Genomic DNA, 25,932 nt, shown 5'->3' on the forward strand with positions numbered 1-25,932 from the left:
AATGATTACTAACTTTTCATATCTAATGGTTAATAACTTCTCATATCTAGTGATTACTAGTTTTTCTTATATAATGATTACTACATTCTCGTATCTAATAATTACTACCTTCTCGTATCTAATAATTACTAACTTTTCTTATCTAATGATTACTAACTTTTCTTATCTAATGATTAATAACTTTTTATATCATTTATAAACTATGCTATATGCCTGTGTCCAACATAGACTATGATCGGTTTCTCTTTTTCAGTTCGTTCCAGCTTTATCATACTGTAGCTGAAGGTCATCCAGTGTCTCTTTGCTCAACGATTTCAATAGTATGTTGTAGTTATCAACTCCAGCGGCCAACTGCCCCATTTTGCTCTGCACAAAGCTCTTCATGTTAATGTTAAATATTGGATCCACCTCCAGAACCAAATCTGTAAATCTTTGCTTTTCACTGCTGTCCGGGACTCGAAATTCCCGGATATATTCATTATCCGGATCGCCATCCTGCTCTTCCTCTTCAACCTCATTTCTAATTGGTACCAACTCCTCATCATCGTACGTTCCCTGGCTGTGGTATGTCTTACAATCACCACTTGGTGTTTCGTGTATTTCCTCAAAGAACCTGGTGGCCAATGACATTATCTCTCCAAAATGTAAGGTGAGAGTAAAAAATACTCCACTAATACCATCCAAATGCTGAATTTCGTATTCCGTGTCGCCTTTGAATTGTGAATTACTTTCAACGGCATGGGTAAAAAACGTCGTGTCGTAAAAAGAGAGAAGCGCCAGTAGAAGCAATTTTCTGGCCTTAGAGTCGTATGTGAGTCTTAGATTTGATACCAAGTTCGTCATGAGGCGGTTAAATAAAAGAGCAAGTTCAACCTGGGGAGGAAATTCGCCCGAGGATGCAGAAGAACATTCACTGTTACCAATAACGGTGGTCAAGAGTTGAAATATAAAAGATTTAGGGTCCAGCATAACCAGCCTAAGTAAAGGAAATGAGAGTTTAATCTCGCAGTTTGGGGTCTCGGTTTTTCTCAAGACAAACTTCACCATTGAGCCAAAAAGTCCGCTTTGAACTAATTCCGGAACTAGAGTATTCTGCTCTTGCTGATATTTCGTCATATGCAAGGCCATAATCTCCACAAGCTGAGATGTGATATATAATGAATCATCTCGCATAGTCTGCAAGTACTCGCTGAGCACCTTAAATATGTTGAATCCAGTCTGTGATGTGAATAAAGAGGGGTCGAACAGCATGTACGAACGAGTAATATTTAAAATTAATGGAAGGATCTCTGTGGCATTCCTAAGCCCCCCAAGAACTAGCGGAAACCAAGAATGAAATATCTCCTCGGGTATGGAGGTCGGATTGTTCGATGGAAGCTGTTTAAGTAACGAAGACCAAAGCTCAAATCCATCCTCAGATAGTAAAGAGTAATACTGTGCATTTTCTGAGCAGCATGCGGGTATCAGTGGTAAGACTAAGGGCAGCACACGGCCACATTTCGGTCCTAAGGAGTTGGTAAGTTCTTTGAGAAGACGCAAGAGAGAATTCTGAAGAATTGGCTGTCCGGTTTTCTCCGACTCCTGCCATAGTTGCGGAACCATTTCAAGAAGCTCCTGAATTATTGAATCATTGATAAGCGAGCCATTTCTCTCCACCAAAAGCGAAATTACCTCGAGAACGATTTTTTTCGATTCGGTAAGCTCTAACTGCTTCAGCAAAGTAAGAGAACGCGAGGTTGTAGACTCTAAGTATGGCTTGAATGCACTTTTGCGAAAGTCCCAGTCGCTAAGCATGTGTTTGAGCACAATGCATGCAGTAAGACGGACAACTTTATCGTTTGCAACCTGGTTAAAGTCAAGGAGCTCGTCCAAAAACTTGTAGACGCTGTTTCTGGTCTCTTTTGAGCATTGAACTGAAACCCACTCGTTGATCACCAGGCATACCCGCCTGCGAATAATTTGCAAGTCCGAGGATGAAGTGTTCATGGCCTGGGGCAAGAAGAAGTTTGAAAGCATCTCATCAAAGTTGCATTTATCAGAAACAGCTACTGTACTTAGCTCAAAGATGCACATTGCTGAATCTTTAACCAAAGTATCCGAATTTGCATCGCCCAATATCGAACCTACAGCCTCCAATATCATTTGAGACATTAAAGGCTTGTAGTATGATGCTAAATCCTGAAAAAAGCGTTCCGCACATGGACGAGCTTGATATTCCCAACTGCTCTGCATATCATCAAGTGCCCATTGTTCGGGCTCCAAATTCCAAGCCTCCAAGTCACACGGACGCAACCTCAAATAATGTGTGATCATCACCTGCAAAAGTTCTGCTAATGCTTTAGGTGTGAACACCTGATTCAACACTATTTTCGAGGCATCCTGAATTTCTTTCCCATTCTCCTTTCTCAAAAGAGACCCTGAGTTGCCCTTGTGGCCAAATGCGGCCACTTTCTTAAAGATCAAGAATGCCTTCACCACCATTTGCTCCCAGAATCCCGATCCATCGGCATCTTCTAACTGGTAAACAGCATCTGCCTCCTTAACAATCAGCGATTTCAAACTCTGCAAAATTGAAACGGAACATGGGAAGAGCATAAATGACGTCACGTCCGACTCACATAAATCGAGATATATCTTGAGATAGCACCGGAGAAAACGCTCAAGAAGCTCCAATTGAGTTTTTGCATGCTGCTGCAAGAGTAGCTGTAAATGCATCAATGTGGTCTGCATAAAATCTCGCACTAGTTCTTCGTGGTATGGCTCCTGGAAGCCGTTCACAACTGCTTTCCAGAGACACTTAAGACACATGTAATCGACCTCCACTATTCCTGCATCGTATTCTTTTATCCATTTGTTGAAATAGTCATTGTAGCAAGCAACAAGATATGGGAACACCATAGGCATTTTTTGCTGCATCGCAGATCTTGCCCGCCCTATCCTCACTGCCGATAAAGCCTTCAACACTTCATTCAGGATGATTAATGCATTATTTGTTCGAACCATCGATGTTGCATCATAACGCCCTGCAGATGTCTGGATTATTTCTACCAATTGATCGAATACATTCGGCCATTCCATCGGAAAGTCATGCCGGCATATCCGGGCCACCGTGTGCGCATTCTGTATGGTGAGTTGTTTGTTGGATTCATCCAGTTGATTAAATAAATTGTTTCTTATCTCAACTTTTTCCTCCGGTGAAATTGCATGCATCCTTGTTGAGCGCCAGTACTTGTCCACACCATTTTTCAAGCATATAACTGCAAGCCATCGCATCTGTAATGGCTGCGAAACATCACTATATGCTTTCTGTAGAAAATAGTGGTAGCCTTTACAAATTTCCCATGTTTTGAGCTGCTTTTCTGCAGAAATCTGTTCGGCATCTCTGGTGGGACCCGAGGCATTTTTTAAAGTTTCTAAAACATTTTCATAGCTAAGATCCATAACTGTTTCTTGTATGTTATATTCGGGCAATTTGATGTATTGATCTACGGCTTCATATACAATGCATGTTATGGTCTGTCATCAAACGGCTCCTTACAACTGGAGCGAATTTTGACATCTACAAAAAAATGAAAAAAAAAAAATTCGGACATCGTAGAATGGCTTTGTCTGTAGCCTAGTCGAATAAACGTTTTGACTCCAAAATAAGGACTTATCAAACAAGTTTTAAATTCAAACATAGAACGAATGTGTTGGCAAAATATCCGAAATGCGTATTTATATACATTTTACACTGCATTTCGAACTTTTGTAATTAATACATTCTAGTGTGTATACACAGTTATGATCCAGTTGGGTAACTGCAATATCTGAATTTTTCCAAAATACAATCACTTTGCTACCTTTGCAGCTATAAACCTTCCTTTTAATCTTCTTAAGTATTTAGCAGATGCTTTTTTGTTTGTGAAACACCCCGAATTCTGTTTAATGGGACTTAATACTTGTTTAACTGTAAAGAGAGGCTTGTATTTTTGCAGCTGGATCTTGATTTAAAATAAAGGCAAATTCCATTGAACGAGGAGCTGAAACTGCTAAATATACATTTCAAACATCATATATCGACACATATTGCGTAACTGCATGAATTCTTCGTCTAATCCACTAAATGTATTTATTGTTTGAGTAAATATTAGTATTTTTTATATGCGCGAGATTATTCTTTCTTTGGAAATTCAGATTGAAAAAACTTGTTGACAGAAGTTAAATAACGTTAATTAGAGCTACACAAATAATATTTATATCCAGTACTATCATTTTGTACAAGAAACGCAAAATATTACTGGTAAAATATATTATTATATCGTAAAAAAGGGAATTTTGCAGCTGAAATATCGTTGTTGTGGAATGTCAAAGTTTCGCGTCACAAAATCCTTTTTCTTTTTTCGGCAATACATGGAGAGCGTTTTATTATTCAAGAACATCAAACGCAGGAAAACGTAACTCTCACGACACATACAAACAAGAAAATTTCAAATGATAAACGTTGAATGATTGAGATCATTCTATTTCTGTCAGCACCACATTCATAGGCACTGAAATCATAATAATTAATTGAGCTAGCAGCGGTTAACTGAGCCAAACTTACGTAAGCAGATACATGAACCATTTTTCCAGGTTGGTTTTTTGCCACGAAAAGGTGAGCGTTGGTGGTGTTCAGAAGCCCTGAAAAAAAAAGTGGAAAAAAGTGGTGGAAACTGAAAATTTTTTTAGGCCTAAATCTGTAATGAAGTATTTCTCTCTTTCTTTTCTATTTCCGTGCAACTACTCTTTTCCTCCGTTCTTTCTTTTTCCTTTCCTACTTCACGTTCATGGAGAAAGAATCATCCTTCGAGGCTTTCAAAAGGAGAGTGTTGCATTTGCAATGTTTTCATACATTTAAATGGCCTTGGGGCAAGTCTCCGGCATTAGATCTCAGGCGGAAACGTCATGATGGATATCATATAGTCCATCCAAGATCTTAAGGTAGTGGTAAGTTGATGCGTGATCAGGGGAGTTGTACCGAGGTGTTTTGGTTGGCTTGATACCTGCCGTTATAATGAGATGAATGGGTTAAGTGTGCTGGGCTGGTCGGAGGGAATGGGAGTTTTATCTTGGATTGTTGGCTGCCTTTTCTTTTTTTGAGGAGGGGATATTTTGGGGCAGCGTTGGTAGCACTCAGGATGAGTAGATTGGATGATTGTGGGTTGGGGTGGGATTTAGGTGCAGGTTTGATTTGATTGGAATTCCGGTATTTCTGACTTTCTTTGGGGATTGCTCATCCTGAGCTTTATGCTTCTTATGGTTTTCGAATCATATATTGCAGGTCATTCATTGAATTTCAATGCTACTTGGCTATTGTTTCATGATGTCTGTTCTATTTCCAGTTATAAACACCTCAACCTTACAGAGTCCGCTAATATTTCTGCTTGTGTTGAAACTACTGGTGCTATGAAATGCTTCAGGATTCCTTTGCGGCCTATTTGCAATCGCTTGTTTTTCATTTCTGACGTCCATTTATGGCCATGCGCTACTGTTTGATCCCCATTCGTTTCAAGGCGGTGTCTGGTAGCCTTTATTCCAAAATTGGCCGGCTTCTCATTTCATTGATCACCATCAAGTTCCCTTCTTTTTGTATTCTTGCTTTCAAAAGATTCCTTTTTTTCCTCGTGAGAAAAAGTGCCTTTTTGATGATTGGATGGCTTTCGGGCTGTTCAGTATTCTGCATGCGGCTTTATTCGGAAAGCCTAACCATAGTTATGATGATTGCCACCTTGAGAGCCAATTTATTTTGTGCCTCCATTCTGGTAACCCAATGGAGCTTACTCTTAATTTTCCATGAACGTCTTTATTTTTTACTCTTCTAGTCTGTTTGGTTCATATACGTGGTTTGTGTATGGAACTTTGTACTGTCAAAGGTGCCGGACTATTAAGCTAGCGAACAGTGCCTTTTCTTAATTTGGAGTCAGTAGATTCCAGTTACGAAAGGAATAGAAGGTGCATTCCATTTCCAAGTGATGAAAACCATTATTTTTGAGTCAAGCTCAGAGCTTCCAAAATGGGGCTGTGACGATCTTGTTAATTTCTGACGGAAATGTGATAATCAAGCCTTGTAAAAATTGTAGACGAGGTAGTGTATATGCCCTTAGTTATCCGTACAGTATCTTATTGCTATTTGTGCATTATGACGACGGATCATTGGTAGTGTTGAATTGCAATTCTAAATCGTAATCTTAGTTCGTTTATTTACCCGTAATTCCTTAGATTACCGTGGTTACATTTGTTATTAAAGAATTATACAGGCGTCAGTATAAACAAAACCTCATCTATGCGGACAAATTTGTCAAGCCCAATGCTCGGTCAAAGTATTGTCATCAGGATCATGATTTACGAGTTCCGAAAAGTAAAGAAGGAGAACCAAAAAAATGTTGACCCAATTCCAGAATTGCCATAGATGAACATCTTCACCGGCAATTGTCTCGGCAGCTTTCGGCAGTAGGGGCCCACTTCCTGCCGACTTTTTCGCTAGGTTGGATGCCAACGTTGCTTTTAACCAGTTCCAGAAATGATTCTGTTTGTCGAGATCATCGTTGTATTGGATCATCAAATTAGTGTAGATAGCAATAATAATGCAAGGCGAATATAAGTAGAGAAGCTTTAACGAGGTTGATGTATTTTCTGGTGGCCTGGCACGACTGAGAGTAGAAGAAAGAGATATTTTATGCTCCTCTTCTTCATCCGACGTATCCTCTTCAGTTTTCCTTTTTTCATCAACAGGAAATATGCTTGATGCTTCGGAATTTGCAGGACTCGAGAGTGGGGAGTCATAATGCTGAATTGGCTGTAATATTGGAATGATCTTGGTTGCAGCAAAGAAAACGCCAATCCGGAATGCTAGCTGTATTAAAATGGGGGCAGTTAGATTGCTCATCGAAATTTTGAAGAAATCCCACAATGGTTCAAAAGAACGGGGAAGGTTTTCCGCTATGAAGCGCCAGACAACATTGACAAAAAAATCTTTACACTTCACGTAGAACAGCGACAAGATTTGATGACGCTTGCTTGCAGAACCGGCAAGAAGCGATCCATTCAAATGAAGCAGAGACATTAGACCACCATTTGTGTTTGTTTTAAATGCGTTATGAACAGATTTTAGAAAGTCCCTGTTCAGGCTGTTGGCCTGCGAGTCAATTTTCTTGAACTCATCCATGATAAACTTGAACAGAGAGGTAAAATTCCTCTTGGACAGTTCTGGGAAAAGCTCATAGGAGCACTTAACAATATATGCCACCAATAGAGAGCATTCCAAAGGCGATGCCCTACCAGAAGACACCCCAAAAACTGCTATTAGTGTAGTGCACGTGAATGCAGAGCCCAACAGCGATGCTGTGACCATTCCAACTTTAGAAACGTCAATATCTGGTGAGACATAGATCTTGACAACGAAGTAGAGGCATGATAGCAAAATGCAGGAGCTTATTATCAAGTTCGCAATAGACCAAGTGTCAGATCGATGGCGGATTAGAAACTGTGAGACCTGACCAACGGCTTGAATCGAAAGAAGCGTGCAAAACCCTTCCAAAATTGTGAAAAGCGGAGTGGCATTAACTAAAAAAAGCTTCCATCCTTCAAGAATGTAGTTCCACCAAAGCTTGGAGAAGAAGGATGTGGATACAGATGGAGACAACGAGGCGGAAGAGAAAGTAGATGACGCGGAAGAGTTGAAATTATGCGGTGAATGCGTATCAGATGTGAAAATCGTCAAGAACAACGAAAGTATACTCGGTAGAAAAAGATGCTGCATGTAATATAGAAAGGTAGATAGGAATCGATGATATCGAAGCACTCTAAATGTGGCTAGCACGAAGTAGAGCACTAGAATGGTGAAGGAGAAACTGAGTCCGCAGTCTAAACCACCAACTTCAAAGCTGAGAGGTATGGTAAGTATAACATAGCAAAGGTAAAGCGTTGCCAGAAACATCCGGGCCATCTGCTTGAAGGCTATCCAATAATGTCGCCAGGATCTCTTCCCTGAAGGCATTTTGTGTCTGTGCTTGTGCCTTGGTCTTTTATGCTTGTGGTCAGTAATATCAAGTTGTGAAATATCATGGTTCTTAGTTCTCGGCAGACTATCCTCTTTCTTATAATCAGGAACAGGGGTACCATCCACGGATTTGCTTTTCATTTCAAACTTGTAGTTATCATGCCCCAGTGGGGTCTCATTTCCAGAAAAGTCTGTGCCCGATTTCGGAATATAGTCATTCCCATCAAGCGAAGAAACCGCTCGCGCGCTTTGGCGATTGTGATTTATGGAATGAGAAGAGCTTGGAGTGTGGGGGATATCTCTATTCGAAAAGTCCACCATGCTCGCCTGTTCAATTGAATGCGTTTGATTTATTGCAGTTATTCGAATTCGTAGTTTAAGTAATGTGATGGTCTTCGAATGTCGTTAAAAAAGAAATATACGTTTAATGAGGAATGTGGAGCCTTTTGGCGTAATTTTGAGTTTTAACTCTTTTTCAAGTGAAGAAAAAAAGATGAAGTGAAACCAGGGTGAGGGGGAAGACAAGAAAAAAGGGCGCGGGGGGGGAAAAAAAAAAAAAAAAAAATTGCGCAGAACGTATATAGTGCAGAATTAGAATAGCTTAAGTAACACACGTACAAAACTGCCTGGCTTTTCTTTCCGTTTCTTCCATTATCAATCACTACCTGTGGTGATGCCATTTTTTTACTTATTATCTACAGCGCGATGAAGGGGAAAAAATATTATATGATTTATTTGCAATGTGGGGTGGTTCAACAGTTACAGGATAGAAAAAGTAGAGAAAATATTCTCAATAAGATGAGGTCTAAGCGTGTAGTTTTGTGTGTAAAACATCAGCCTTTGTTTACAGCTTTTCAAAACAGAGCCGAACGTAAAGAATTTTTTATTTAACGTGTACCTCTGTTGGAATATTTCCCGATGTAGTGTTTGTTAGGGAAACAAGCGAAAAAGGTAACGTAACAATGAAAGCTTCGCAAACAAGAAATGTAAGGATGAATTTCTGTAGAAGTGACAAGGTAAAAAGTTTTATCGCTAATTTTTCACTGATCTCGGCTCAGTGCTACATGCCTTGGTTTTAATTCAGGCGGTTATTAAAAATGGTTCTTATCGAATCAGCGATATATAAAGACCATATATAAATAATATAGTGAGAGGATCACTATGCCATTAACGGAGGTGCGGGGCAAATACAGGGATGATTTCCTTGGGGATGGAAATGAACATCATGATTCTACAGATGAACATCTACCAAAGACGAAAAGAACTTCAGGCAAAAGGGGCAGAACACAGAAAAGACACATTAACAGATCAATGGCTAGAAACAGAGATGGGGATGAGCAAAGCATGAAAAGACGGAAAACTGATGGCGATGCTAATAACTTGGAAATTGATACCAGTGATGATGAGGAAGCAGAAAATCTTGAAATAGAAAACGAGAGCGAAGATGAGGATGAGGAGAACTCTGATTCCAACGCTTATGGATTTCTCATTAAGAACCTTAAGGAAGAATATGGTGATGATGAGGATGAAAATAATATTGGAGAGGAGGATGACGAGGAACCAGATATTTTAAATGAGAAAGGTTCTGCGGAGGAAGACATGATCGAAGAAAACGGGGATGAAAGTGATGCAGATGCAGATGAGGATGAAGATCAAGAGGAAGAGGAGGAGGAAGAGGAGGAAGATAATTTGTCCGATGGAGATAATACAGACACTCATTTTGATGCTCTGGACAAACATTTTAATGAAGAAGATAAGATTGATAAGTTAGTTTCTTCGTATGAAGCAAGGATAAAGAAGGAGGGGTCAAGGGGATTTTTGGGGGTCAGTGAGAGATGTAATTTTAGGGAGGATGGATATGTAAAGGTGGACATGCAATATCAAGGGTTAGATTATGACTATAAGGCTCCTGAGGCGGAAAAACATGACTTAAAAAGCCTTCTTGCACACTATAATGTTCGTAAAAACATACAGGAAGGATTTCTGAGTGCTAAACATACTGATTTGGAAGTTAGCTTGATTGATTCCCTATTGAAATATCAAAATGTGCAACTACACTATTATCACTCTTCTGACATTCGCAAGAACTATCAGAAATACTATTTACTTCATTGCCTCAATCATATTTTAAAGACACGAAATCGGGTTTTAAGCAATAATCAAAAGAAGAAAAAGATCATGGAGCAGATAGATAAGGAGCAGATAGATCCATCAGAAGCCGACAAGCCACAATTTCGTGATCAGGGCTATACTCGTCCAAGAGTTCTCATCTTACTTCCTACGCGAAATGCAGCATGGGAGGTTGTGAATAAATTGGTCAATCTCTCAGGTATTGAGACGGTAGAAAGTAAAAAGAGGTTCAGAGAACAATTCTATGACAGTTTTGGACGGGGAAATACACCGAGTGAATTGAGCTACAGGAAGAAACCAACAGATTTTCGGGAGATGTTTAAGGGAAACTCGAATGATTACTTCTGTCTTGGTGTTAAGTTAACGCGAAAGAGCATCAGACTTTATGCAAAATTGGACCAGTCCGATATTATTGTTGCATCGCCCCTCGGTCTCAAAATGATATATGAGAAATCGGCTAATTCCAAAGGGCGAAAAAGAGGTCGGAAGGAAGACACAGAGTTTCTCAGTTCGATCGAAATATCCGTGTTGGATAAGTGCGAGGGATTGCTCATGCAGAACTGGGAGCACGTGACTGAAATCCTTGAGAAGAGATTGAATGCTCCCGCAAAGAATTTTGAGGAATTCAAGGTCGACTTCAGTAGGGTTCGGATGTGGGCAATTAATGATCAATACAAATTTGTCACTCAAATGCTTGTATTTGGAAAATACGGCACTCCAGAACTTAATAGTACAATCATGAATAGTAAGATGTCATCGAACTTACAATCAGGCGCTGTTATATACAAGCCTTCGATTGGTAGGGGAAATTGCGTTATTGACAATTTCAAAGAGAAATTGGCGAGAGTTGGAATCATAGGGAGGTACACTAAATTGAACCAAGCATTTATGAGATTTGATACAAATTCGATTGTTTCCGAACCAGACAAGAGATTTGAATATTTTAAGAATGTCATGCTACCTCAGATCATCAATAAGGCGTCTTATGATTTTGGAACGTTAATATATGTTCCAAACTATATTGACTACTTAAGGTTGACAAACTATTTAAGAAATGAGTCAAGCATTTCTTTTGTATCAATAGATGAATACTCCAGTCAAAGTAAAGTTACCAGAAACAGAGCTAAATTTGCAGACGCTCGAAATGATGCGAGAGTTATGGTGATGACCGAAAGGCTTCATTTTTACAAGAGATATTCGATTAAGGGTGTTCGAAACGTGATTTTCTACGATATACCGACTGACCCGGATTTCTACTCACAGATTTTACAATTTGTAGTTGATGAAAAGATCAGAGTTGAAGTTTCGGTTGATGGTAACGATGAGGAAGAAGAAGAAGAAGAAGAGGGGGAGGAGGAAGATGGGGATGAAGAAGAAGAAGAGGAAGAGGAGCCCCAAGATGGAAATGACTATCAGGTGGAGATGGACTTAAATTTGTGCATGATACGTGCCATGTTTAGTAAGTTTGATTTGATGAGACTTGAGAAAGTTGTTGGACTAAGGAATGCAGCTCGCTTATGCAACGAGGATAGTGAAGTGAATGTGTTCAATTGATGTACAATCACAACTAAAGTACCGATCAACTAGATTAATATAGAGTTAAACATTTAAACATTTTCAATTGTAAAACGCCAAGTTACGGATAAAGTTTTAGCGTAAGTAGGATGTCTGATCGATCTACTAGACTTGTATGTGGCCACAATTTTTATAATCATACGTAGCTGGATTAACCTATGAATCTAATATACACATTAAAACCTGCCTGGTCAGTTATTACCATCATCTTCATCAATTGAAATGCCTCAAATGAGTTTCACCCAAATAGTTGATTAATTGCTATAAGGAAGCAGGCTATTGAAACATAGGGGCTAAGACGTTCACCTATTCTAGCTGCCTTCCAAAAAAGACCAAGAACTCCCACCTTATTTTTATCCAGAATTGCCGGCCACAAGGAATGAACATATGTAGCTGTACATATTAGGAGAACAATGACCTGCAATAGAGCCGAAAAGTTGAAAAGGGCCGACTGAAAACAAAAAATCGTTAGTAACTTTGTTACTTTCAAAATGTTAGAGTAAGCCTAAGCAAAACCGCAAAAAAACGTACCATGATATTTGAACCAAGTTCAGACTATAAGCTTTTAGAGAGACAAACTAATTGTTCCGTTATTTACTAACAGTATTCTCCCTCTTTATTAAACAAGAAGTGTGATTACGACAAGTTACACTTGTTAAGAGTTTCTCAATAGGAGTTCGATCTATTTTTTTAATTTTTCGATTTCCCTTTTTTCGGACTATTTCTGACGTAAAATTATCTTTCAAGAGAACGGATTTAAAATACCATTTTCCTTGTATTATGCAATAAGCAAGTTCAACAAAATATAGGGGAAGATGAGATGAAATGCAGTTTGACAACAGGTTGTAGTGATTAGATTTAAACTCACTAAAATCAAAGTTTAATGAATGAGTAGTTAGTTACTGAGTTATCTTTGGCCTTGTCTGATTAATTTAGCTATAATTTTCCTCATTTTTAAGCATGCCGATTTCTGCCAGGCCACCTTTCCTATTTTTTTTTGACACTTTTTTCCTCCTCTCAGTATTTGAGGAATATTTCTAGGCCCAATTTTGTACATCGAATAAGATCAGTGCTGCAGAACATGGCTAAAGCAGTTATAAAACAGCAATAATTCCGCTCATTTATAAAGGTTACAACAGAAGTGGTATCCAAGCTGTGCATTCATCTCTTTTCTATCTTTTTTTTGGAGGCAAATATCCACTATATTGTTGTTGATCTATCTACTGTTAAATATACGCATTTGCTATTCAAATAAGACCTTGCTTTCTTTGCTTATTGATTTTTAAGGGAATTCTTCCAATAAATAAGAGTGGAAAATTAGCAGGAATACTTTGATAGATAGATTGTTTGCGTCTCAATTGAGCAGAAACCATACTCTTACACTTTTAATACAGTTGCTATGAACCAATCAAACAGCACAGCTGGTAACGAGGACAGAGCCAGAGGAGATGCATTGGATGATAACGAAGATATATTTGATTTCGAGACCGAGGTTAGTGATTCACGGGTAGAAAGGAACAGAGCCAAGTCTCAAAAGCTGGAGTTGAGTCAGAACTGTTCACCATTGAACTTCGATAGCAATAATAAGGCAATACCGAGTGATGATTCAGGAAAGAATATTGAGCTTCAACAGAATAACATTTTGAATAATAATTTGGGTGCAGAAGATGTGGATCCATTAACAAATATATCAGAAGACGATCCAGAACATGTAGTTGAGGGATTTGTGCTGCCGAAAGGACGGACTTCGGACAATACCAAAAAGAAACGTTTAACAATTAGGGATACGGAGGATATTCCGGATGAACCATTAGATGAGGAGGACATTTATGATAAATTTGTCCCGACCGATAGAACAAAAGTGGAAGATTATGAAAGACAATTTGAACTTGAAGAAAAAGAGAACCACAAGTTGGAAGATTACATTTACGAGGAACCAAAGAAGAATGCATCAGATGACACAATAATCCATATAAAAAGACCGACAGGGATGTATACTCCACCAGAGAATTTTGCTATGGTTTGCCGGTCGATATATAGATCCTCATTTCCTCGAGTCGAAAACTTCGAATTCCTAAAGACGCTGAAATTAAGGGCGATCCTTTGCTTGATCCCAGAGGATTACCCACCAGAAAACATAGAATTCAACAAGAAGAATGGGATAAAGTTTTTTCAGTTGGGTCTAAGCGGTAATAAGGAACCATTCGTGAAGATAAAACCTGAACTTGTCACCGAGGCTCTAAAGATTATCACTAATCCGGAAAATCAACCGATTCTTATACATTGTAACAGGGGAAAGCACAGAACAGGATGCATAGTGGGATGCGTTCGAAAACTTCAGAATTGGTCGTTAAGTATGATCTTTGATGAATACAGGAAATTTGCATATCCCAAGGAGCGTCCCCTAGATCAACAATTTATTGAAATGTATGATGATTCTGATATAGTGTCTTATGCCAAAAAGCGGCACTGGCTGCCGCTTGAATGGTGATGGCTGAGATCCGATATTCACCTGGAAATTCTTAAGCAAGATGGTGCAAGTACAATTGTGGAATGGTACTTTCATGCTGGTTCCATAAGTAACAAATAGATTAGAGAATTTTGCGAATTAGTTTTAATCGTTGCCCAAGAATATATATATAAAACACATTTAAATTGTATAAAGAACAACAGAAATACCTTAAAATGACCTCTTAATAGAATGCAAGGCGGTCTCCGAGATTAAATTAGAATATATTTAAAAACTTGGCGCCATAAACAGCAGAGTTTGCTAAAGCAAAAAGCGTTAGGAACTTTGGATATATCCTTAAAGTGTGCATACTCCTTTTTCCGTTCGCAAGAGCATATAACAAAGACCAAGCGGAAATGAGTCCACTTCCATTCTCTTCATCATGATCATAAATCATAAAACTTCCTAGCCCAACGAAGCCGCCAAACAAGGCAACTGAAATATTCTTTGGGTAAGGACTTATGGTAGCAACCTTTTTTTGAAATGCTGCTTTACTATTGACATACGTAGTAGGGGGTCGAATAAATGGAACAACTGCCAATGCTCCAGAAAATGCAGCAGCAGGCAATGGTGATGATGCCCACAATTTTAACTTCTCCTTAATAGGGGGTGTGACAGATGAGGAAGAAGAAGAAGAAGAAGAAACTCCTGACGACACTGGAGGTACTGGCTCTGATGGGGAAACAGGAATAGTTTCTGTTGAACTCATATTTGATTGACTGTAAAACCTTAAATTTCAAACCACGCACACAATAAAGTTTGGTATTCACCAGAATTGGGTTTTGAACTGTGAAAGGTGCCCTTCTTTGCTGTTCATCAAGCAGACAGACAGCAACACAAACTCAAATTATTTAGTTGCAGATTAATCAAATCAATCTATCACGGAGGAGGATAAAAAAAAATATAAAAAAAGATAGAATTTGAAATTGAGAAACTTACTCTCTAGAGGCAGAAATTATCACCATAGTTCAATACCACACATCTACCAAACCACCAAACTTCCTTAAACATTTTAAGGTAAGACAAATAAAATTTACAGAACTACACGTTGTTTTTATCCGTGAAAAAATAGCATTTAAAACCTAATATACAATGTGAATGACAATAACTTTAGCAACTAGCCCACTCACGATCTCTCACCTCTCAATCTTCTAGCCAACTGAATGTCCTTCTTCTGGATGGTAACTCTCTTGGCATGAATAGCACACAAGTTAGTGTCTTCAAATAGAGAAACCAAGTAAGCCTCAACGGATTCCTGCAAAGCACCAATAGCAGATGACTGGAATCTCAAATCAGTCTTGAAGTCCTGAGCAATCTCTCTGACCAATCTCTGGAATGGCAACTTTCTGATCAACAACTCGGTAGATTTCTGGAATCTTCTGATTTCTCTCAAAGCAACAGTACCTGGCTTATATCTGTGAGGCTTCTTAACACCACCTGTAGATGGAGCGGACTTTCTAGCTGCCTTAGAAGCTAACTGCTTTCTTGGTGCCTTACCACCGGTAGACTTTCTTGCTGTTTGCTTGGTTCTAGCCATGATTAATTAAATATGGTATATACTTGATGAATTATAAACAAGTAAAAATATATACATGTATAAGATGAAGAGGCACTATTGCTTAAGGAAGCGGTTGGGAAGATTAATACCTTTTTATACGTTTAAGAAAAATAAACAAAGGCAAAATTTACGGCGGAATTTCGTTGGTTAAACTTGCTGCATGGCCTATACAAAATAACTTTGTGATAAAATGTACGCAGCGTAGGTATCAAACTTACTCCCGCTCCAGACGTAGGTGCAAATGCACGATGATTGTTAGTGATAAAATTTACTTTCTTGGATGCGTAAAAAATATCACTAACAATTTATTTTTCCACCATAGTCTTCCTCATTAAGAATTCTTAGTGATAATATTTACTCACTTAATGTGTAACTTTTAGAATTAACATCTGGCCAGTTCTGACATTTTGGATTGTTACACAAAGTGTAACTTGTGTCATCGCTAAAATTTAGTATGGGCATATAGTTTGTGGCCATAGATGCCAATCAACTTTACAGTGGGGTTATTTAAATAGCCAGCTATTTCCACCTCAATTTCCTAATTGTCATCTGTTTTTAAGAAACAATCATATACCTATTTTTTTATTCTCTCATCATCAACAATTATTATATATATTTACCTATTACAAAATGTCTGGTAGAGGTAAAGGTGGAAAAGGTTTAGGAAAAGGTGGCGCAAAGCGTCACAGAAAGATTCTAAGAGATAACATTCAGGGTATTACCAAGCCTGCCATCAGAAGATTGGCAAGAAGAGGTGGTGTCAAGAGAATCTCCGCTTTGATTTACGAGGAAGTTAGAGCTGTTCTTAAATCCTTCCTTGAAAACGTCATCAGAGATGCCGTTACTTACACTGAGCACGCCAAGAGAAAGACTGTTACTTCATTGGATGTTGTTTACGCTTTGAAGAGACAGGGAAGAACTCTTTACGGTTTTGGTGGTTGATTTATTGGATTCTGCGCTCTGGTATGAAATTGAATTATGGGCGTATTTACTCCTTAAATATTTGTATATTAGCATTGATTTGTTTCTAATCGGAAATATCAAGTCTTTTTAGTCGAAAGTTTATTGACAGTTTAGTAGATTACACACATTTTGCACTCGCTAACTTTGGGTGCACGCATTTGATTGTGCATTAGCAAGTTTCATTGACGCCCAAATGGGTGGTGCTGTCTTAAATTCGTAGGTTTTGTGAGCCAGTATATCAGTCATACTATACTTCCATGAATGCAATTTAATTGAAAGACTCTCCAAAGTTGGATTCTTGTAAAGTATCATACCACAATCTGAACATTTATGTTTTTGTTCTTCGGCATTGCATTCTTCCTTGGCTCTATTCATACGGGAAATATCATATATCGTATTTAAATATTCTTCTGTAACCTCATTCCGATTTTGGAAAACCGCACTATACTTATTCAAATAAAGTGTATCATCTACAATCGGAAAACCTAGATTCCGCAAGTGAATTCGGATTTGATGTGAAAAACCAGTTAAAGGCTTGCATTCGACTAAGGACTCATCCTTTTCCTTATCGTAAACTATGCTTTTGAATACTGTAGTTGCCGGAGAAAATTGGTTCACACTCTTACGCGATCCATAAATATAAACCACTGGATCTTTACAAGTAACTGGTTCTTCGCCTAATGAAGTAAACATTCCTTTAACCAAAGCAAGGTATGTTTTTTGCGCATACCCTTCCTTGATAAGCTCCTTGAATCTGGATGTTGCCTCATGATTCTTACCAAACATCTGGACACCAGATGTCACCTTGTCCAAACGATGAATAGGATACAATTCTTTGATATCCGGTCGTAAAGCGTACAATATCTGTTGTAGAGTATTATAATAGTATGTTCCAACGGGATGTACTGGTATTCCAGCCGGTTTGTTTACGACAATATAGTTTTGATCTTCATATATTGTTTCAGGTAAGTTGGCTGAAACCGGGGGTTCATGAACATGTTCCCTATGAATAATCTTATCACCTGGGTCTATTTTGACATCCCGAATGAGTTGTCTACCTTCAAATATCTTATGATACTTTTTAGAATTCGGATTCTTTATCAATTTCATTCTCCCATCCTTGATTTCTCGATAATAGTGATCGGAAGGAAGATTTTTGAATTCGGAAGAGTACACTTCAAAGCACGAGCGTCCAAACCACCGAAGTCTTGCATTAGCTATATATTCATGATAATATGGATTCACAAATCTGAGCCCCTTCGCGATGAAATAACGATGCATTTTTAGGGTTGCTTCCAACAGCAATCCCGTTAAATGCTTACTCATGAAGTCCAGATAGGAGAGATATTTTTTTAATTTTTTTTTTTTTGCATGCGAAAGGCTAAGATCGCGAAGAATTCCTACAATTTTGCTTACACCATGCATGAATCAATAAATAAATAAATTGAGAAACGACCATCTTCTTATTTTTCATAGCTTGGCTTTCTTTACCTCTGTTTCCAGGCGTTTCGTAATTGCTTCAATGAATTCCTCTGTGGTAACATAGGCTGATCTTTCCGTGCTTCCTTTGGCCAAGGCGAGATCCTTCGTCATTTTTCCGTCAACCATAACAGTATCAATGACTGCGTTTTCCAACGTTTCTGCAAATTGCACCACTTTTGGAGTGTTATCCAACTCTCCTCTCTTCCGAAGACCTCTTGTCCACGCAAAAATGGAAGCAATGGAGTTTGTGGAAGTTTCCTCACCCTTTTGATATTTTCGATAGTGTCTGGTGACCGTGCCGTGAGCGGCTTCAGCCTCGAAGCTTTTTCCATCGGCAGAGACCAACACAGAAGTCATCAATCCCAAGGACCCAAATCCTTGTGCTACAACATCAGATTCAACATCGCCGTCATAATTCTTCATGGCGATAATAAAGCCACCTTTAGATTTAATCATCTGTGCCACATATCATCAATCAAACGATGCTCATACCAAATTCCTGCTTGCTTGAACTTTTCTTTATATTCACCTTCATACATGTTCTGAAATATGTCCTTAAAAAGACCGTCGTACTTCTTAAGAATTGTATTTTTGGTTGCAAGGTATAATGGCATGTTTCTACTCAATGCCATTTTGAATGAGGCCTTTGCAAATCCAAGAATCGATTTTGCAGTGTTGTACATAACCAAAGAGCATCCTTTACCATCAAAATGATAGACTGGAATTTCTATTTTTTTGCCTCCATCGCTAGGATTAAAAGTTAGCGTTAGATCGCCACCACAATCTGGTGTTACGATATTGGTGCACTGATATTGATCACCGAAGGCATGCCTGCCAATCACTATCGGTTTCTCCCAATGTGGTATTATCCTAGGAATATTATTTATCACAATCGGCTCTCTAAATATCGTTCCTCCCAAAATATTTCTAATGGTACCATTTGGAGACATCCACATTTTCTTAAGGCCAAATTCCTTTACTCTGGCTTCGTCGGGTGTGATTGTTGCACACTTTACAGCGACCCCATATTTTTTTGTCGCCAATGCAGAATCAACGGTGACCTTATCATTTGTGAAATCTCTATTCTCAATTCCTAAATCATAATAATCCAACTTTATATCTAGATATGGGAAAATCAATTTGTCTTTGATGAGCTTCCAGATAATTCTTGTCATTTCATCCCCATCCATATCCACAATTGGAGTTTTAACTTGTATTTTATCTGCCGGCATTTTTTTATTTTTTGCTTGAATTATTTTGGTCTTCTGGTGATCTTTATCTACCTATTAAAAAGCAAGTAATACTCTACTCTTGTACAGTAGTCGTGATAAAGTAGAAAGATACCATCTAAGGTTTACGTAGTAGAATAATTAAGTTTTTTCCCCTGTATGAATTATATATATGTTAAATTTAAGAAAATCCTGTGATCCCTTTCGTTTTTTTTTTTGCTCCCCCACAAAAAATAACCGCACATTTGTTAGTCGGATCCCGCATCATCAGCAGCGATCAAATAAAACTCACAAAAATTGCGGGGCTGAGATCGGAGTAGTTACTGAAATTTGTTAGCGCAGCAAAACAAATTACGGGACACCAATCTCATTAGCGTTAGATGTTAATAATAATAATAATAATAATAATAATTATTATAATGAACTTTAAAAGTGTGCTTACTCCCTTATTTTAAGGTTACCGGAAGAATTTCACAGTTTGTCGTACAACTTTCGCATGTTTCGGACCTAATTCGGAGAAGTCACAATGTAGATATAAATGTATTTCCCTTCCATGAATATTAAAAGCAAACATCTTCTAGGAATCACATTTACTAACAGTGGTACCAAGATTAATCAGTATTGTATTTGTCAAAATGGTTGACAATTACATATAGCATATCTCGCTGAAACAAACATGTTAGTCTGCCGTTTATACTCTCTATGTGACAAATATTACTGCCAGAATAACTTATTTTATACCGTTTAATTGGGTAACATTCACTAAAACTGTTATATAGTCTTCTGTACCAAAATGTTGGTTTGTCAGATATGCCCAGCAATATATAACGCCCCTCTTACAGGTAATTCAAAATCAATTCACAGCATGAAATAGAGGAGAACAGAATAAATAGACCCAAAAATGGATTTTTCCCTTCCCGCGAAAAATATTTATGTAATATGTCGGAATTTATGTGTAGGCAAAATTTGGTTGATTCGCTTGCCTTCTTGCTTCCATTTTTACTTGCGGCTTTCAACCGCAAGACTAGACTTGTACATCTTGACTCGGAAATCGAATTTTGCCTTCTTACATTCTTTTACCATGCTTTTATACTATTAGCTACGAAACACTGAACGTATACAGAAATTTTTTGGAATAATCAGGTCATTGCTTTGTCATTAATTGGAAAGAAGTCTTTAGATAAACTGATTTCCCTACAGGATTGGGTCTTCAGCGGCCAATTATTTCCTAAGCACTATCTACCAATCACTAGAAGCTTAACTCCTACATTAGCATATCTCCAAGAAGATTGTTATTACGATATAGACTTCCTAGTGACATCATATTTGAGGTACCACTTACGTATTACCATCCGTATATTGAACGAACATTTATTGGTTCTTCGGTTAGCATCATAGTAAAATAAAGTTCAATATGTCAGCATTTCCAAAGGGGCACAAAGAATTTGTGCTCTCCAATTCAGAGTCCATTCAGCAAAATTCAGCACAACAACAATCCCAAGCACCTCAGTTCCAGTATTTGCACCAATCACAATCTCGAAATCAGTCTCCACATGGGTTACGGCACTTGGTATCCCAGCCGCATGAAAACAGAGATATTCATGGAGGATATATCGATGGTGTTGTTGGAATACCTGATTCGCAACTTTTATCGAAGTATGGTTCAGAGTTAGATGGTATGCCGCTTTTAACCCCAACAGAAGCATCAGAAACAGCACGTCTAGTGAATGAAACATTTAATCCTGAGGATACGGCAGGCTCAGCCGTTCATGCATTCACAGATAGGAGGGGTATTTCTAGGCCTGAACAGCAAACTGTAATTCACGGTAATGTGCCAAATATAAAAGATGCACATATGGGTCACTTTTCGGGCCAATATGCGCTTCCTACTTTACCGCACGTGCATAATCAGGAGGAATCTATTCAGCAAATGCAACAAATAGAGCAACAGCTTAATAATCAAATGGTAAATTCAGAGTTACTGAGAACCCAAGTGAATAACATGCAGGTGAGTGGTCATCGGCTTGATTTAAGTCAGATAGGGAGGGATACGGAAGTTGTAGTGCAAAATGGACAGCAACCTATACACGAGCAGTTGCAAATGAGCTTGACAGATTCACGCATACCTCAGTATTCCGGGCATCCGAAAACTGCACTGGGGGAAGACATTACAAATAAAATCCCAAAAGAAGAAAAAGTTACATCCCAATTCCTGGAAACCCCCATGTTTGAAGAACAGGAATTTGATGATGTGAATGTTCTCAAAAAGTTTGTTAAGGAGTTTGGGCGTAAGAACCGATTTGGAATCGCTATAGCCCATTCTAACAGTAAGGCAATATATTTCACCTGCGAATTGGGCGGTGGGTACAGACACAAGCGTGTCAAAAGAAGTGGAAATGGAAAGACACTAGCTCCGTCAAAGAGGATAGGATCAAAAAAAATACATTGTCCATTTGCGATGGTGGCAACATTTTCAAAGAAAAGACAGTATTGGACTTTGAGAATTACACAGAATAAACACAATCATCCTCGTCTTAACCCACTTTTAAATTTTCCTATGCTTCGAAAACGGTCTCCAAGAGTTAATGGTACAATCAGCTATCTCTACAGGCAGGGAGATAAACCAAGTGTTATACAAAAAAAGCTTGAAAATTTGTATCCTTCCTTAATCATCAAACGAGAGGACATATATAATGAAGTCAGAATACTGAAGAAGAAAGGTCTTGTCCCTACAAATCCTAGAGCAAGAAGCAAGAACTCAAGAATTCAATTGCATTCAGAGCAGTCATTGTCACCGAGCTCCCGACCTTCAACGTCCAGTTTTAAGAAAAATGAAATCTGGGTTGGGCAGCAATTAACTGAAAAGCAAAATGCTCATGTAAAGCGAACAGTTGACTCTCTTCCCTGGAATGGAGCCCCATTTCAAAATTTAAATCCGAATTCAAACAATTCCGAAATACAGAAGCAGACTGGTTCCTCTCAAGATATTGACCAGCATTATCATCTTCCCTATAATGCTGCAACACAGATTGACCATGTGTATGCGTCATCTGCATCTTCTGATTCCAAAGATAGTCATTTCATTTTAAATGAACGCTTGCTTGATGATAATTGATTATTACTGTAAATCTTTTCTAATCTTGGCACTTGAAATAAATTGCATTCAGTATATGTTGCTCTGGACGACTTCCTTGAAGCTTTTGTATTCTATAAATGGTGTAAACGTAGTCTGTGTGCTTTCTTTTCGTATACTTTTCTATGCACATCCCTACATGCTTTGTTTTTTGTAAATACGTGTTTTGATGCCTTGTTTGTTTGGTTCCCTATTAACTTTCGAAAAGAGTACTACTATATGAAATATCAATTCTGTTACAGAAACAAAAGAAAAGCAGCAAATCTGAGTTCGAGCCGGAAATTATACTTCAATTCATATGATTCAAATATAATATACCAAAGTTCGAAAGGCTTAATTCAAACCTAGGCTTATATGTCGTAAAGTAAGGCACAGTCATATTTAGCTTTGGCATTAAAAGCGTCAAAAACTATAATAAGGAAGGTAAGAGAATTATAGGCATCAACATTCAACATATAAGGTCAGTTAGAATATTCTCTTCCTTATTGCTTTTGAAGGCAGCTTCAGTTATCCTCCAATTATACAAGAAAGACCATAAAATAGTATTCGTGATAGGCTGGTTGATAGTCATGTGCCCCACTCTGATATATATTCTATGAAAAGCAGTTGACAAGATTAAAGAAATCTATCTGATCGTGCGTGAACTTTATTATTTTGTCTCAAATGTCCTTCTCGTCTTATATGAATTGTTTCATGGTTACATGTACTATATATAATGTGCACTCAAACAAAGAAAAGAGCATCTCGTATGAGTTCACTGCATTGCCCTGAATCTGTTTAAACTGTCTGTATTATCCATTTTCAATTTTCTTCAGATATATTCGACCGTTTACATTTCATAATGCGAGAAGCATGGGCATCACTTCATATGTCCCTCCTGGTCAGTGTAAAATTTATCACTCGGCGGTCCAGAAACCAGAGAATACTATATGTATTTTCTTTGTCATCTTGAGAGCAAAGCAGCGCTTAATTATGAAACCTCGGCCGTCCTTTTTAAGGGCTCGAGCCTTCAATCATCCTTGTTGGATAATGTTCTCATATGTTCAATTCAGTCTCAGAAATTTCCAGACATTTACTCAGTACACCATTGGAGTTGTAGTATATGTGACTAGCTAAGTATGCTTGGAATTCTAGAAAATGACAAGAAAGTGTCCAGTTCTTAAATGAAAAATACCTGAAAGATGAAAGTATACTTGGTTGTGAACATAAGCTTCAAAGTGAAATTTACAGTAGAGCAGAAACTTGATTTTCTGAATTGGTCGATAGACGCGTCGATATTGGTCGAAGCGTTGGGGAAATCGATGAGAGAAAATCGTGCTGGCTTTATCCGGCATGGTTTGATCTTTGAAGAAAATCGAGCAAGCTAACTTATGAGAATTAGGTTGCTAGTTCGATTAAGGGAGCTTGTTACAGTGATCAATTTAGTTTGATCAGCCAGCGCAAGTTGGTTGATAAAATTGACAAATGAGTTTTTACGCATTTGGCTTTGGCCGGCATGGTCAAGTCAACGAACGGTGGATCTTGGATCTGACGGCTTTATTCGGCAATGTCAGGTTAACTATAGGTTCCCGGAGCTGGGGTCGAACTGAGCGCAGTGCTCGGGAAGTTCCGACGGGATCCTAAGACTCGGCCGGGAAACGGGAATAGTTACCCCACTAGGCGTAGGTATTACGGGATCAATTATTGACGAATAAAAGATCATTGATCATTGTTGCTGCAGCAAGTTTCAGAATGTGCAGAATCACCTGATTCGGTGGCATTATTCATCTAGGAAAACAAAGGAAAATGGTGGCTGCATTTTCTGGTCTGGGAATCGTTGTGCAGGAAATTTACTGTAGTCAGGACAGATATATATAGTGGTGTCTCTGCCCTGAGTGTCTTATGACTGATACTTCGCTTCGAAATATGGATTGATAACGAATTAACGAGTTTCTAACGAATTAATGATGGGGTCTACAACAATAGTTGATTTTTGTTGGTGATCTTTTACGACATTATACTTGATAAAAAGCACTTAAATATTGACGAGCTTAAGTTATCTGAGGACACGTTACATAGTGTTGTATTGCATAGGTAACATGACTCAATAAAGGATAACTTCATGAGGGCACATTTCCTTAGTTTTACCACGGTTGCCCTTCTTCTGACCACCTTGCTTATTTGGGCAATTCCGCTTGAGATGACCACGTTGTTTACACCCAAAACATTTCAACTTCTGAAGGTTCTTTTTCCTCTTCTTCTTCAAATTATCACCTCCGGCAACCTTGTTTCTCTGATCATCAGACCTCTCTCTCTTCCGATTGGACCTGAAACTCAACCTGTTCACTGACTCATCAGCAGATGCATTGCTCCGCAAGAGTTTCTCCCAAGTTAACATCATCAAACCAAGGTTTTCGTACCAAGGCTTAGTCCTGCGTTGAGTACCATACTCATAAGCATCTAACACTTTTGGGAACAACTCTTTATGGCCTCTATACATCATCCAGCAAAGGCTAAAAGTTGAATTATAAAAATAACCATTGCAAGCTTCCCGGTAAGTTTCCACAAGCGTCACAGAGGCTCCAGGTGTACGATCACACTTTGCTAGATCATTTTCCCAGTATTGAACCACTAGTGGAGACTCCACAATTGAATTATACATTTGATTCAACAAAGTAAGAAGATCCAACCCATCTGCTTCATTCAATTGCGGTACTAAGTCCGGAGAAAATTTCTCCCTCAAGGCAGTGTCAATTATACCCCAGAATAGGCCACATTCACTCCTTCTACCCAAGGTCACATCCAAGTCTAACATCATCCTGATGTCAACAAAGTCAATGGTGTCATAAGAATCCTTGCGTAAAACTCCAATAATCCAGTTCTTGACGGAACTCAAAAACATTATTGAATTAGCAGTCTTTGCTCTCTTGGATCTAGTAACAAATAAGTTATTTATTCCTTTTCCAGTAAGAGAGGCCTCAATTCTCCCTAAGATTTTAGCATAATCCCTAGGTTCCTTCTCAGAAATGCTAACAACTTCAACGTCAGAGTGAGCATTTCTGGCACTAGTTTCATCTCCGGTAGACGAAGGCATATTTTTGATAAAATTGATCAAGTGTTTGTTTATGTTTTTGTAAACGTTTTGACAAAAATTTGCTGTAAAAAAACGATTTTAATTTTGTTGTGTTAATGTAAAATTTTTGTAATTTGCAAGAAATTTAGGTGTACGAGTGGAATTCATCATACCGAATAAAGCCATGAAGTTTTACATTCCTGGAAAGCATGATAAGCTTCATATAAATGTGGTTTTAATAAAGATATATATATCCTTCTAGTAGCATATTATAATTTGAG

At 38.3% G+C, this 25,932-nt stretch overlaps 12 protein-coding genes across 12 annotated transcripts; 4 read left to right on the forward strand and 8 right to left on the reverse strand.

Moving 5' to 3' along the window:
• Positions 1-249: 249 nt before the first annotated feature.
• Positions 250-3,441, reverse strand: BRETT_002653 (uncharacterized protein; the record flags this gene model as incomplete). Its single annotated transcript, XM_041281175.1, has 1 exon — positions 250-3,441. The coding sequence occupies one exon, from the start codon at positions 3,439-3,441 to the stop codon at positions 250-252; it is 3,192 nt and encodes a 1,063-aa protein (XP_041138966.1).
• Positions 3,442-6,319: 2,878 nt separating this feature from the next.
• On the reverse strand, positions 6,320-8,341 carry BRETT_002654 (uncharacterized protein; the record flags this gene model as incomplete). The annotated part of the gene is made up of 1 exon (XM_041281176.1): positions 6,320-8,341. One exon carries the CDS (start codon positions 8,339-8,341, stop codon positions 6,320-6,322), a length of 2,022 nt encoding a protein of 673 aa, XP_041138967.1.
• An 840-nt stretch (positions 8,342-9,181) lies between these two features.
• Positions 9,182-11,704, forward strand: BRETT_002655 (uncharacterized protein; the record flags this gene model as incomplete). Its single annotated transcript, XM_041281177.1, has 1 exon — positions 9,182-11,704. The coding sequence occupies one exon, from the start codon at positions 9,182-9,184 to the stop codon at positions 11,702-11,704; it is 2,523 nt and encodes an 840-aa protein (XP_041138968.1).
• Positions 11,705-13,124: 1,420 nt separating this feature from the next.
• On the forward strand, positions 13,125-14,216 carry BRETT_002656 (uncharacterized protein; the record flags this gene model as incomplete). The annotated part of the gene is made up of 1 exon (XM_041281178.1): positions 13,125-14,216. One exon carries the CDS (start codon positions 13,125-13,127, stop codon positions 14,214-14,216), a length of 1,092 nt encoding a protein of 363 aa, XP_041138969.1.
• A 235-nt stretch (positions 14,217-14,451) lies between these two features.
• On the reverse strand, positions 14,452-14,943 carry BRETT_002657 (uncharacterized protein; the record flags this gene model as incomplete). Its single annotated transcript, XM_041281179.1, has 1 exon — positions 14,452-14,943. The coding sequence occupies one exon, from the start codon at positions 14,941-14,943 to the stop codon at positions 14,452-14,454; it is 492 nt and encodes a 163-aa protein (XP_041138970.1).
• A 417-nt stretch (positions 14,944-15,360) lies between these two features.
• Positions 15,361-15,771, reverse strand: HHT1_1 (histone H3.1; the record flags this gene model as incomplete). Its single annotated transcript, XM_041281180.1, has 1 exon — positions 15,361-15,771. One exon carries the CDS (start codon positions 15,769-15,771, stop codon positions 15,361-15,363), a length of 411 nt encoding a protein of 136 aa, XP_041138971.1.
• A 651-nt stretch (positions 15,772-16,422) lies between these two features.
• Positions 16,423-16,734, forward strand: HHF1_1 (Histone H4; the record flags this gene model as incomplete). The annotated part of the gene is made up of 1 exon (XM_041281181.1): positions 16,423-16,734. The coding sequence occupies one exon, from the start codon at positions 16,423-16,425 to the stop codon at positions 16,732-16,734; it is 312 nt and encodes a 103-aa protein (XP_041138972.1).
• A 159-nt stretch (positions 16,735-16,893) lies between these two features.
• BRETT_002660 (uncharacterized protein) lies at positions 16,894-18,036 on the reverse strand (the record flags this gene model as incomplete). The annotated part of the gene is made up of 1 exon (XM_041281182.1): positions 16,894-18,036. The coding sequence occupies one exon, from the start codon at positions 18,034-18,036 to the stop codon at positions 16,894-16,896; it is 1,143 nt and encodes a 380-aa protein (XP_041138973.1).
• Positions 18,037-18,225: 189 nt separating this feature from the next.
• Positions 18,226-18,660, reverse strand: IDP1_2 (Isocitrate dehydrogenase [NADP], mitochondrial precursor (Oxalosuccinate decarboxylase); the record flags this gene model as incomplete). The annotated part of the gene is made up of 1 exon (XM_041281183.1): positions 18,226-18,660. One exon carries the CDS (start codon positions 18,658-18,660, stop codon positions 18,226-18,228), a length of 435 nt encoding a protein of 144 aa, XP_041138974.1.
• Positions 18,661-18,689: 29 nt separating this feature from the next.
• IDP2 (NADP-dependent isocitrate dehydrogenase) lies at positions 18,690-19,469 on the reverse strand (the record flags this gene model as incomplete). The annotated part of the gene is made up of 1 exon (XM_041281184.1): positions 18,690-19,469. The coding sequence occupies one exon, from the start codon at positions 19,467-19,469 to the stop codon at positions 18,690-18,692; it is 780 nt and encodes a 259-aa protein (XP_041138975.1).
• Positions 19,470-20,880: 1,411 nt separating this feature from the next.
• Positions 20,881-22,581, forward strand: BRETT_002663 (uncharacterized protein; the record flags this gene model as incomplete). The annotated part of the gene is made up of 1 exon (XM_041281185.1): positions 20,881-22,581. The coding sequence occupies one exon, from the start codon at positions 20,881-20,883 to the stop codon at positions 22,579-22,581; it is 1,701 nt and encodes a 566-aa protein (XP_041138976.1).
• A 2,101-nt stretch (positions 22,582-24,682) lies between these two features.
• BRETT_002664 (uncharacterized protein) lies at positions 24,683-25,672 on the reverse strand (the record flags this gene model as incomplete). The annotated part of the gene is made up of 1 exon (XM_041281186.1): positions 24,683-25,672. One exon carries the CDS (start codon positions 25,670-25,672, stop codon positions 24,683-24,685), a length of 990 nt encoding a protein of 329 aa, XP_041138977.1.
• Positions 25,673-25,932: the final 260 nt, after the last annotated feature.

Source organism: Brettanomyces bruxellensis, chromosome 9, assembly GCF_011074885.1.
Source record: "Brettanomyces bruxellensis chromosome 9, complete sequence".
NCBI lineage: Eukaryota > Fungi > Ascomycota > Pichiomycetes > Pichiales > Pichiaceae > Brettanomyces > Brettanomyces bruxellensis.